Genomic DNA, 13,236 nt, shown 5'->3' with positions numbered 1-13,236 from the left:
ATATTTCCTCAACTTTATCTTCCAATTCTTCTCTTGACTTTTTAAAATGTATTACCACAAGTTTCTAAGAGCTCTTTATTTTTTGATACCGTTTCCTTTTTTGGTAGCATCTAATTCTTGTTTCATGACTGCAATATTTTCTCTTATCTTTTTAATGTTATTTTATCTCTTTAAATTATAATTTATAGGGAGTTTTCTTTTGTTTTTTGCATTGTCAGTTTCCTCTGGGACTCTCATCTCCCAAGGTTTTTGCTTTTGTTTTGTTTTGTTTTTGTTTGTTTGTCTCTGCCATCCATGTTGAGGACATTGCCCAAATATTTGATGAACCTTGCATGACAATTTATGTTTAAGAGTGGATAACTAAAAAGCTTACTGGAAGGCCACCCAACTTTTTCTCTTGTGCTGGTAACTGCACAGAGAAGACAACTCCAATTTCCTGATTGAGGGGTAGGTAACTTGCTGCAAACATTCTAGAAACTGACTGAAAAGGTTGAAGGTCATAATTCATGATGCAGAACCTCATTTAATCCTCTGTTTTCAGTACAATGTCTCATTGCTCCCTCTCCATTGTGCATGGAATCTCCTAGACTAGAACCATTATGGTTCAGTTTCATAGAAATAAAAATCTTGTTTTCAAATCCAATTAGGAGAGATGTTGTTATGTGGCTGCATGGGTTGGGGAAGGGATCTTAGAACCTAACTGCTTCTTACACAGGCTTTCAACCAATTCTCCTATTTTCAGTACCTCTCCTCACTCTTGCTTTCTTAAATACTGAAGCTTTCCTGGTCAGCTAGTTTCCAAATCAGCTAGCTTCCAAATTTCTTCTTCCTTTTTCTTTTCTTTTGCCATGCTTTTATAAATTATTTTGCTTATAGATACATTTATGCCAGCATATACATTTTATATTTTCATTTGTCTTATTCACTATACATAACATACATTTATAATGTTTTTTACATTTCCTCACTAATTTAGTACTACAAAAACTGCTTTGAAGCTATTGATCTGCTTTCATAGATTTAACATCCAGATGTACTGTATTAATAATGAAGAGAGTGAAAATGTTACTAACAAAACCTGTAATGTGTAAATTATATAAAAATGAGGTGAAAGCACCTCTCTTAACTGAATGGTCACATAATTTAATTAGAACAAACATATTCAGAACAAACATATTATAATACATGTGTAATAACTAGGATGTGATGATAAAGAATAAATTGAGGGGTGCCTGGGTGACTCAGTCAGTTAAGCTGCCAACTCGATTTCAGCTCAGGTCATGATCTCAGGGTCATGAGACCAATCCCCACATGGAGCCTACTTAAGATTCTCTCTCTCCCCCTCCTCCCCACCCCCACTTGCATCCCCTGTTTGTGCTCACTCTCTATCTCAAAAAAGACTAAATTGTGATTTCTGTGAAAGTCATAATTAATTTTTAATTTAAAATTTATGGAATATATTCCCACAAAATTGTTTCAGCTCTCTTTTCTTTTGAAATCACTAGGGATCACCTGAGCAATCAATCATTGATAACAAGCAAGGGATGGAGGGCACAGTATAGGAAACACTGGCTTAGTGATTGTCTAGGGTAGGAGAGTCTAATGTTGCTTTTATGGTACGGCTTGCTGCCCTGGTTTAGCAATATTCTAGAAAGCTCATAGCATTAAAAAAAAAAATTGGACAGGGCTCCTGGGTGGCTCAGTCTGTTGAGCGTCCAACTTCGACTCAGGTGGTTTGGCTCAGGTGGTTCCCATGGTTCACGAGTTCGTGGGTTTGAGCCTGCATCAGGCTTGCTGCAGAGACTGCTTGTGATCCTCCGTCCTCCTCTCTTTTTGCCCCTCCCCCACTTGCGCTCTTTCTCTCTCAAAAATAAATAAACCTTAAAAAAATTGGACAGACACTGGTAGGATGCATTCCAGTTTGCAAAGTGCTTTCACATCCATTATCTCAGTTGAAATAGGCAGGGCAGGGATTAGCCTTTTTTTTTTTTTTTTTTTAATTAAGGGATCATCTTTTATTTTTTTATTTCAAGTTTTTATTTAAATTCTGGTTAGTTAACGTATATGGTAAAAATTGGTTTCACGTGTAGAATTTAGAATTTAGTGATTTCATTCTTTTATTTCATTCTTTTTGATGGCTGAGTAATGGCCATTTGGGCTATTTATCAGTCAGTGGCCATTTGAGATCTTTCCATAACTTGGCTATTGATGATAATGCTGCTATAAACTTTGGGGTGCATGTACTCCTTTGAATCAGTATTTTTGTGTCCTTTGGGTAAATACCTAGTGGTGGCGATTGCTGGGTGGTTGGGTAGTTCTATTTTTAATTTTTTCAGGAACCTCCACACTGTTTTCCAGAGTGGCTGCACCAGTTTGCATTCCCACCAACAGTGTAAGGGTTCCCCTTTATTTGCATCCTCGCCAACATCTGCTGTTTCCTGTATAGGGCAAGGATTATCTTGCTCAAGAGATATTTCCAAGGTATTCCATTAGAATGAAAGCTTTCTGTTTAGTTGCTTTTGATAGATTTATTGAAGTGTGGGGCTATTCTTCTGCAGAGAAGGCTATTATTTAACAAATAGCCCATGAAAGTTATTTCATGACAAACCATCACAATATTTATTGGCTTAGAACTAAAATTTATTACCTCATATGGTTGTATAGGTTGGCAATGTGAGTGGTTATTTCGCAGGTCTTTCCTGGAACCACTCATGTGCTTCAGTTATCTGATGATTTGAGTGGGTTTGGAAGGTGCTGAGTGGCTTCACTGGCATGCCTGGCAGTGGTGCTGCCCATCATCAGGACTCTCCTGGGATTGTTCATAGTGTGGGGGTCTCAATATGAAAGTGGAAGCTGCATAATCTCTTGAGTTGGAAGTTGCAAAGGTTTGGAACTTGTGTGCTATCTCCAACACAGACTTAAAAGTGTGGAGAAATAAACCGCATGGGAAGTTTCCATGTCACATTGTAAAGGGGCTTGGACCCAGGGATCAGTGATTTATTGGGGCCATTTTTATAATGATCAGCCACAGCTGTTATTTATGAAGATTGGTCACTCCATTTTATACTTTCCTCTTGATGGGAACCCTTGAAAGAAATATCTGACTGTGTCTAGTAGCAAGGATTCTTCTTTTTATCCTAAGCAATTCATAACTACACTGATACCATGAAAGGAGAACCAGACGAATAGGTAGTAAATCTTGGTTTTACACTGAAGCTATTCATTGCAGCACTATTTGTGATACAAAAGGTCTGGGAAAAAAACCCAGCTAAGTTAATCATAACAGGACTGGTTGAATAAACTGTGTTAGATCCACCCAGTGGAATACTATACAACTATAAAAGAAAAGGAATGAAGATATATTATTGTGAAGTAAAAAAAAAAAAAAAAAGATAGAGGGAAGCATATATATGATTATCTAACAAAGAATAAGCCTGAACCCAAACAAAACAACAACGATGATAACCTATTGGAAGAGGGGACAAAATAGGGTAGAGGGGCTACAATGAAAGCTAGCCCTTCCTGACTATGTCTTATGGTGTAGTTTTGAGTTTGAAACCATGTAAATGTTTAAAAATTATAAAACAAAATTAAACATGTATAAAGCAAATTTTATATGAAACAAAGTAGAACAAGTGAACCCACCTGTCTATTGAATTCGTGACATAACCGCTAGGATTTTTTGAAGTGAATTTAAAACATAGTAATTAGACTGTTCCTCACCAGTGGGATATGTTTGAAGGACAAAAGGATGGGGGAAAAAAGAAGGAAAGAAAAAGAATTGTTTGTAGTAATTATATTATTAAGAACATTGGCATTGTTATTATGAAAGTATTACACATTGTAGCATATATTCTATAGTGTGTGTGTGTGTATGCTATAGCATAAAAAAGAACATGAATCTGATCAAGCCTCTTCTTCTACTTCCCATTTACAGGAAACAGGGACCAAAGAAACATGTTAAATGACACCATGCAGATTGGATGCAACTAACCAAGTTTAGAATGTGGGAAAGATGACAAGGCAAAGACCAGTTTCTTCAATAAACCAATTGCAAAGAAAACAGAAAGTGGAGGCAATATAGATTAACAGGGATTTAAGAGACATACCAAAACAATTCTTTGCTATTTCTTCCATTGAGGGTTGGATTCTAATTTCCCTCCCCTTGAATTTGATCTGGCCTTAGTGACTTGCTCGATCAACAGGATGTAGTGAAAATGACATTCTGGGAATTCTGGGGCTAGTTTGTAAGAAGCCTGGGAGGTGCCACATGAGGCCACTTGCAGCACTGTCTCTGGGATACCTGAGCCTAAGAAGTCTGAGTACTCTTAGACCAGTATGTTGGAGAGGCCAGCATTGTAGGCACAGGTGCAGTCATGTGAATGATGCCATCTTGGATCCTCCACACCAGCTATAGTCGATGTGGAGTGGACCAGAAGGATGACTCAGCCAAGCATTGCTCAATTAGTAATCCATAATACTGTGAGATATAATAAAATGTTTGTTTTTAGCTACTCAGTTTTGGAGTAGTTTGCTACACAACTATAGACAAACAGAATAACATCTAATATTTTAAGATGGAAATTAAGATCTGGTGTTAGTAGAATGTGGTTTGCAGGAGGAAAGGATGACAAAAAAAAACCCAAAAACAAACCAAGAGATATGTTTTTGGGCATGTTCAATTTGTGAGGTAATGTTATTTCATGATGAAAATGATAATAAATTGTGTGGTGAAATTGAGGAATTGATTTATTTTATTTGAGGTTTCAAAAATAGCTATGAGAAATTGGTATGGGGGAGGGGAGAAAAGATGCATAATTATTTTTCCCTTTATGAATGTGCATTCCTGACATCTCTGAGGACTAAGATCGTCCTGCAGGGAGTATGATTAAAGTTACAAAGAGGAAAACAAAATAAGTAAGTCAGCTCTTGATCCTGCTGCTATATTTACCCACAAGAAAGGAGGCAGCTCTCAGGTGGGCTTTTGTTTAAGTAATGTCCTGAAATCCAAGTGTAAAAGAACAATATGAAATCTCAATTCTCCCAAACTGTTTGGGGCAGTTCAGCCCTTGAGCCCCTGGGGGGCTTGGTTCCCAAGGAGACTAATCCCACTTGCTTAGCATTAGGTATCACTAGGGCAAAAGAGCTCTAGTCTGGAGCTCTGCAGAGAGGCCCTTGCGCAGGCTGGAGCTGGGTCCCTTTGCCCCATAGGAAGTGAAGTGTATTGATGTCAAAGCCATTCAAGTGAGTGTGCTCACTCAGGGTGTAGGAGGAGGGGCTGATGGGCTTGGCAGGATCTGGCCACTGACTGCTGAAACTAATTTCATCCCAGATAGAGCTCTTCCCCAAAGGAAAGTAGATCAAGGGGGAAAGAAACTGAGACCATGAGGTAGGGTCTACATGAGCAATTTAGTTGGATATTGGAAGCTCTAAGGATTTATTTTGGCTTCAGGTGTTAGTTATTTCAAGTAGAAGTTATTCTTTATTGCCTTATTTTCTATAGTTTTCCATAAACACCCTTACTTTCACATAACCATGTCTCTGTTCGGGCTGTTCCCAGAGATATTGCTTGTTTTCTCGGTATGCTCAAATGCATCATTTAAGTCTTAGCTCAAATGCTACCTGTCTATGCAGGCTTCCCTGACTTTTCTGAGCCGACTGGTGGGTCCTTTGATCCCATCAACTATTACACCTTTAACTTACTTCCATTGAGACATGTATTACATTATATTACAATGACTTGTTTGCATGTCTTTCCATCAGAAAGGGTAGAGATCATGGCTTCTGGTATCTGTATTCCCCAGTACTAATACCAACATTGTTGGTGTCAATAATATCTGAATGAATAAGTGACTGGATGGATATTTTATGTCTAAGGATCAATTTTGTGAATCAGGCTATAGAACTTCCAAGCCATGAGTATCTTATATGTCTTTATATAGCTTTATGTTGACAAAGAACTTCCTCTTGCTCACATGGATTTTCACAATAGCCTTATCAAATTGGCTCACATTATTATTCCCATTTTATACATGGGAATATTGGGGGTTCAGATGGTTAAGTGACTTTTATATAACCAGTTGGATAATAAAAGGCAAGATTGTACTCCAATCTCAGGCTCTAATTTCAGCTCTTCCTCTGCTACATTATAAGTTTCTATAGCCGGCAAGTATAGCTGCTCTCTTGCATTTGAAAATAATCACTTTGTTGGGGGAAAGAACAAATGATGCTGATTTTATAGAGTGATGTGTTGTTAAGAAACTGGTGAGACCTAAGGAATCAAGAACATGGAAATTTGTGGAGCTGCTGTTTCATGCCAGAAGCTTTCATATGCCCCAACTCACAAAAACCTTGAGGAGTTGAGATGATCTCTGTTGTACAGAGAGAAAAAAGTAAGACTCAGAGGTATTATTTGCCTGCTATGTCGTGTAATTCTCACAAATACTCTGAGAACAGTTATGACCATCCCAATTTTCAGATAAGGAAACTGAACCTTAGAAGATGAACTGACTTGTCCAAGGACATTCACCTAGCAAGTGGCAGGCCAGAATTTGAACCCGGCCTTATTAACTCCAAACAATCTCTGAGCTTAAAACTCCAAAGATAAGGAAGTGAAGGGATTTTACATATGAAACTTTTCACATTCCATTTATTTTGAATATGATTATGTTAGGGCTTAGTTAACTCTCTGCAGATTACAAGAGATTTTTCAGACTAAAGATATCAATTAAATATAAAGCCATATGCAATCTGTGTCTGGGGATTTGTAAGAGTTGCTCAGTTAAAAGAAGGTGAAAATAAGATGTTCTTAGCTGTCAGACCTGAAGGCCTATGGAATGGTCATGTCAGAAAGGAGGAGGTAAGTGCTGACAGCCACATTTGACAGGTAAAAAACACAAATCGGTAACAGGCTCACACAATTTTCTTACTGCAAATGTCACCAAGAGTAAAACAGCCCGATCATGAAGAACAAAATCCTGTGTTACTCTAATAAAAGGAATATTATAACTGAGCCACTTTAATTAAAAAAATAAAAAGTTTGATTGAGCCATGTTGGCTTGGATAGTGTCTACTTCAATGGGAATGCTCTCTGGCTTCTCTTCTTTGCTAAGTCTGTACCTTCAGGGTGCTCAAAAATTTTGCTATATCCTGGAAAATGGAGGCTTAAAGAAAATAATTTTTTAATTTTTTTTTTATTTTAGAGAGAGAGAGAGAGAGCACACACATGTGAGTGGGGGAAGGGCAGAGGGATTGAAAGAGAGAGAATCCCAAGCAGGCTCCGTGCTCAGGGAGGCTGATGCAGGGCCCAGGACCCTGGGATCGTGACCTGAGCTGAAATCAAGATGCTCAACCAACTGAGCCATGCAGGTGCCCCTCAAAGAAAAGAGTTTTATAAGAGATGGTCTGCATTTCCCTGGGGCAGACTCTGCACCTAAATTATCATAACTTACTTAGAGAACTCTTTATCACACATCTTATGTGTCTTTTCTATCATGATGTCTTCATATATGTGATCTCATTGAATCCTCACGAACACCCTGTGACAGAAAAGACACATAAGGGAATATAGTCACCTTTGTAGCGTGTTAGAAAAGTAAGGGCAAATACCCATCACAGGCTATGCAAGAGTCAACAAATAAGGATTTTCCACAGGATGTTTCCTTTAAATATGACAGGCACCCATGAGGTGGGCAACCTTACCTCCAATTAATGTGAATAAAAGACAGAAAGAGGTTAGCTGGTTTGACCAAAGCCATGTACTCATCAGAATCTGGATTTTAACCCAAACCGCAGAGCTATTGAGTGGTGGAGCTAAGACAGAATGGGGGAAAGACCAGTCTTTTCTGAATCTTCTATGCTCTACCATATTGCTCATTTTCTCTATCTGAAGAGGATTGCCCAGGTGAAACTGGGTCGAAGTGAACTTCAGAGTGATCCTGAACAGAAGTTCCAGCTGGACAACTTAAATGGCATGACAAGTAGGGGAGAGGTTCTGATCCAGATTTTGTCCTAAGGTGCTGAGAGTTTTATACACACACAGGGTTCTCTCTCAAGCACCTGCTGGCTTAGTGGAGCAACTCCTTTCTCCTTTGCCTCCTGCTGTCTATCTACAATACTAAAAGATGGACCAAGCGCTTGCCTCAATTTACTATAAGCTAGTTGTTACTTTTAATAGAAACAAGGGTATAATAGAAATAGGGTAGAAGAAAGAGCATTGGTCTTAAGAGTCCTACAGACATTCCAGTTAGAGTCTTAGGACTAGGGCTACATCTTAAAGAGACCCTGGTTTCCTTTTTCCATCTTATAGATGAAGAAGAGGAGGCCAAGAGGGAGCACAGTTCTGTCAAGAACTTAGGAATGGCTTTGGTGTTGAACTGGAGGGGATATAGCTTACGCGGCCAACTCAACGAACCTCTCTGAGGCTGTTTTTTCATGTTAGATGAATATATGGTTACAATATGCACTTCACAGGGATACTGCTCACAGATTAAATGAGATAATGTACGGATAGCGCCTGGAATAAGCGAGCGCCCAGTAGCTGGTGGCTATTATTGTTACCAAAGCTGGGCTGAAACACTTCTCTGGACTCCTGCCTTCTCGACCTGACAGAGTCTCACGCGCCAGGGCGTGGTTGTAGAGGAGCTAGAATTTGTGGACGGGCCATCTAATCCTCGCCTCGTGCAGCTGCAGCTAGGCAAGAAATGCGCCCGAGAGCGAAAGGAAACGAAGGGGTTAAAGTGACGAGCTTGAGAAAGCCCAGAAAGCGAGAAAAACGGCTCCCCCCCACCACCACCACCCTGGCTAAGTAAGCCCCTCCCCTCCACCACCGGGGCGGTAGCCGCGCTCTCCCTCCCTCCGCCCCTTGCTTACAAGACCTAATGAGCTCCCCCGCAAGGCCGAGCCGCGAGCCGGGCCCGGAGCGAGGAGGCTGCGCCGCGCGCGCCGCGCGAGGGCGGGAGCCGGGCCTGGGTCGCGGGCGGGAACCGGCCGGGGACGCACCCGCCGCGCTGCGGGTCTCCTGGGAGTCGCGGCGATGGCGGTGCAGGCGGCCCTCCTTAGCACGCACCCCTTCGTCCCCTTCGGCTTCGGGGGCTCCCCGGACGGGCTGGGGGGCGCCTTCGGAGCCCTGGACAAGGGCTGCTGTTTCGAGGATGATGAGACCGGGACGCCAGCGGGCGAGCTGCTGGCGGGCAACGAGGGCGGGGACATGCGCGAGGCCACCCGCGACCTGCTCAGCTTCATCGACTCGGCGTCCAGCAACATCAAGCTGGCACTGGACAAGCCAGGCAAGTCGAAGCGGAAGGTGAACCACCGCAAGTACCTGCAGAAGCAGATCAAGCGCTGCAGCGGCCTGATGGGCGCCGCGCCCCCCGGCCCGCCCTCTCCGGGCGCCGCCGACACGCCCGCCAAACGGCCGCTCGCCGCCCCCAGCGCCCAGGCCGTCGCGGTCCCGCCCCACGGCAAGGCTGTCCCCCGGAGGGAGGCATCGCAGGCCGCGGCGGCCGCCAGCCTACAGAGCCGGAGCCTGGCCGCGCTCTTCGACTCGCTGCGCCACGTCCCTGGGGACACCGAGCGGGCCGGGGGTTCGCTGGCTGCGCCCGCCGCCGGGCTCGGCGGAGCGGGCGCCGGGGGCTCGGGAGGGGAGGCGGCCGGCACCGCGGGAGGTACGGCGGTCCCCGGCGCCAGGAAGGTCCCGCTGCGGGCCCGCAACCTGCCCCCGTCCTTCTTCACCGAGCCGTCCCGGGCGGGCGGCGGCGGCTGCGGCCCGTCGGGGCCCGGCGTGAGCCTGGGCGACTTGGAGAAGGGCGCCGAGGCCCTGGAGTTCTTCGAGCTGCTGGGGCCCGACTACGGCGCCGGCACCGAGGCGAGCGTCTTGCTCGCCGCAGAGCCTCTCGATGTGTTCCCTACGGGAGCCGCCGTCCTGCGGGGCCCCCCGGAGTTGGAGCCCGGTCTCTTTGAGCCGCCACCTGCGATGGTGGGGAGCCTACTGTACTCCGAGTCCTGGAGCGCCCCGGGCTGCCCCCAGACCAAGAAGCCGCCCCTGGCTGCCCCCCGCGGCGGCTTGACCTTGAACGAGCCCTTGCGCCCCCTGTACCCCTCCGCCGCGGACTCTCCGGGAGCGGAGGACGGGCCCGGCCTTTTGGCGTCTTTCGCCCCCTTCTTCTCAGACTGTGCCCTGCCCGCGCCACCGCCGCCGCACCAGGTGTCCTACGATTATAGCGCGGGCTACAGCCGCACGGCTTACTCCAGCCTCTGGAGACCGGACGGGGTTTGGGAAGGGGCGCCCGGGGAGGAGGGGGCGCACCGGGACTGATGGAGGGGTACCGTAGCCTCCCCTTGGAGACCGCTGTGGGGAGCCCCCGCCTCTGGGTCTCTCCTAAGCTTAAGAACGGTGGGAAAGTGCACGTGGAGATGAAACGATTTAAAAATATTCACTTAATAAAAGAAACTTACGAAAAAGAATTGAAGAGGAGTTGGGGGTGGTTTTAATCACAGCCTCAAGTGTTTAAACAGAAACAAAAAACGTTGGTAGGTTCTTACTGAACCAGACCAGACGGGCTTTGGGGACTGGGGTGGGGCTGGCGGAAGGGGCAAGCGGTGGCTCCTGCAGCCCTTCTGCAACTTTTCAGCAAAAGGTCAGTGTGTGTAGTGTACTTGCGCCTTCCAAGCGGTGCGCTGGTCCCTCCCTTTCCTTCTCCTTTGAGTGCATTATGAATTAAAGCCTATATTGAAAAGAATGGAGCGAAGATATGTTATTGATTTGGGTGTTTTCTTAGAGGATGGTTCTCATTACGGTCTCTTGGCCTTGCTAGGTGAGAGTGTTGTTGAAGACAGGAGGCCAGTGGCCCACTGCTGACCGCCTGGGTGTGGGACTCCTCTCTGCCCTCAGTGTTTTCTGCTCCCTTCCTCTTCCACTTCTTTTCCACTCTTAACGGTGCCGTTGCTTCCCTTCCTTCTCTTTCTCTGGTCTCTTGTTGCTCTCTTTCGAGATATATAAATAGAAATAATACACACACACACACATACGTATGTGTGTGTGTGTGTATATATATATACATATATATATACATACATATATATTTCTGTCAGCTTGTCACGAAAATCTCTGACGTAGGAGGCTTAAATTTGGCAAAACTGGGGGTCAATTTCTCTCCCTTTCCCTTTCTTCAGCCACTTTGCGAGGATGGCACTAGGCACCTTATTTAAGTTTCCTTATCTGAGAGGAAGGGGATAATATGCCTTCACTGACCACTTCTTCATAGCTTGGTGGGTAGTGCAGAGGGGAAATACATAAAACTCCTTGGGGCTACTTGATTGGTTCTGCAGGTATACATATTTTATATACATATATTCATGGTTTATACATATGGAAGCCATTAGGATTGTGAGTCCCATGTTCTTTTTTGGCCTCTGCCTGGTGATTGCCCTTTCCCTTACAAGCTGTACATGCTCTCGATCCTTTCTCCTCCTGTTTCATTGCCCAGCCCACCCGCCTAGGTTGGTTTCTACCTCCCTGTGCTTCCTTATTTCCTGTACTCCTCACATCCCTCCGTGGAACCGAATGGTGAGGGTGTGATGTTTCCAAAGGAGTCTCTATTCCCTGAATAGCAGATTTGATGACTGGAATCTGAAGGGACCCCAAAGAGTCAGATCTGTTAACTGAGATTTAGGGGAAAGTCAGATGAATGTTTTAAGCAGCCATGATGTGGCAGAGAGGACACATGGCATTACCAGGATGGTAATGCCTCTTTGAGGGGCAAAGGACGAAAGACTGGGTGGGGAATAAGCAGCTAGACAGAAAAGAGGGAGCCCTTTAGTTCTGCAGACCTGCCATGAAAATGCATGAAGACCAACACTCAGGAAGTGTAAGGAGATGTCATTTACTGATTAATGACATTGCAAAGAGAGCTGCCTCAGTTCCAGGCAGCCAAGATAGATTCTAGGAATATCTACATGTGAGAAAGTAGAAACCCCAGTGTTACTGCGAAAGATGTTAAAATCCAGATTAATGTTTGTACAAATCAAAAGTGCTGTGATACTTTCAGAAAGGAATTTGTCAAGAAACAAATGAGTATCAAGCCATGGCAGACTACTTTAAATGCTGTTACTAAGTCTCTTTATTATGATTAAAATCTTTCTTTAGATAGCACCACAGGAAATACAGCAATGAGTCTTCTTAATGACGAAGAGAGCTTTTCCAAGAGAGCTTGACCAAGCTTAACCAAGAGAGCTTGTCCACTGGATTTCTTTCAAAGTGATAAAAAGGGATTAATTCCATTGTGTAAGCAGAGTAATATTCCAACTGTCGTTTAATTTATCTAAACTACTGTACTATGAGTACAATCCAGGACAGAATAGCATAATAGGAAAACATTAACCCCATGACACTGACTAAGGCTATAGTAGTCACTGCAATGTTTCTTTCTTAATTTCTTCTTTCTTCTTACCCAGTTCAGTGAAACAGGCTATCTGACTCCCAGTATTTTGCCATGCCTTTCATTAATAACGATAATACCAACACTGTGTTTCCATGTGTCAGCACTGAGCTTCTGAACAGTGCATGAGGTAGGTGCTCTTATTATCCCCATTTGAAAAGAGAGGCTCAGACAGGTTAAGTAACTTGTTGAAAGCAAGCAATGAGTCCAATATCCAGATCTGTAAGTGTCCGAACACCACGACCTGGCCACCACTTGCAAGGCTCTGCTATGCTTTGTTAGTCTTTATGGCTCCCAGTTCCCTACATTATGCTACCAGCAGGGTTTCTCAACCTCAACCACTATTGACATTTTGCAGGAGATAATTCATTGCTGTGCAGGTTGTTCTGTGCATAGTAGAATGTTTAGCGGCATCCCTGGCCTCCACTCACTATATAACTCCTCTAGTAGTGACAGTAGAAAATATCTCCATTACCCCATGTCCCCTGAGGGACAAGATGGCTGCCAGTTGAGAACTATTATGCTAGACAAATATATAGTGTCTATGGGGTGCCTGGCACTTTCACAGACATGGCCTCATTTAATTTTTACAAAGGTCTGTACTTAGGTATTTGTTATTTGTTACAGGTGAAAAGGCTGAAGGGAGGGGTTAAATCAATTAACTTAGCTGTATCTTATCTGTGCTAATTTAAGAGTCATGGACCAGTTACTTAGCTGTATTGAGACACAGTCTTCCTGTTGGCAGAATTGGACAACAATCTTCACAAAGAGTTATCGTGGGGATTTGGCTTAGGGACTA

The 13,236-nt window shown here is 44.0% G+C and overlaps 1 protein-coding gene and 1 long non-coding RNA gene across 3 annotated transcripts in view; both read left to right on the top strand.

Annotated features, from left to right (window-relative positions):
* Positions 1-4,740, top strand: part of LOC121039351 (uncharacterized) — a 29,770-nt gene extending 25,030 nt beyond the window's left edge. For both annotated transcript variants that reach the window (XR_005794723.1, XR_005794724.1), the window contains one exon: positions 3,938-4,740. This is a non-coding gene — a long non-coding RNA (uncharacterized LOC121039351). The remainder of the gene's footprint in view (positions 1-3,937) is intronic.
* Positions 4,741-8,905: 4,165 nt separating this feature from the next.
* Positions 8,906-10,743, top strand: FAM181B (family with sequence similarity 181 member B). The gene has a single exon (XM_040489488.1). It carries the CDS (start codon positions 9,035-9,037, stop codon positions 10,313-10,315), a length of 1,281 nt encoding a protein of 426 aa, XP_040345422.1. The 5' UTR covers positions 8,906-9,034; the 3' UTR covers positions 10,316-10,743.
* The last annotated feature ends 2,493 nt before the right edge of the window (positions 10,744-13,236 follow it).

The sequence above is a fragment of the Herpailurus yagouaroundi genome, unplaced genomic scaffold (assembly GCF_014898765.1).
Source record: "Herpailurus yagouaroundi ecotype Mexico unplaced genomic scaffold, PumYag 180, whole genome shotgun sequence".
Lineage (NCBI taxonomy): Eukaryota > Metazoa > Chordata > Mammalia > Carnivora > Felidae > Herpailurus > Herpailurus yagouaroundi.
Note: the sequence above shows the minus strand (reverse complement) of the source record. Positions and strands in the feature narration are given on the sequence as shown.

Coding starts and splice junctions, on each gene's coding strand:
- FAM181B (XM_040489488.1), top strand. CDS start 9,035: ATGGCGGTGCAGGCGGCCCTCCTTAGCACGCACCCCTTCGTCCCCTTC.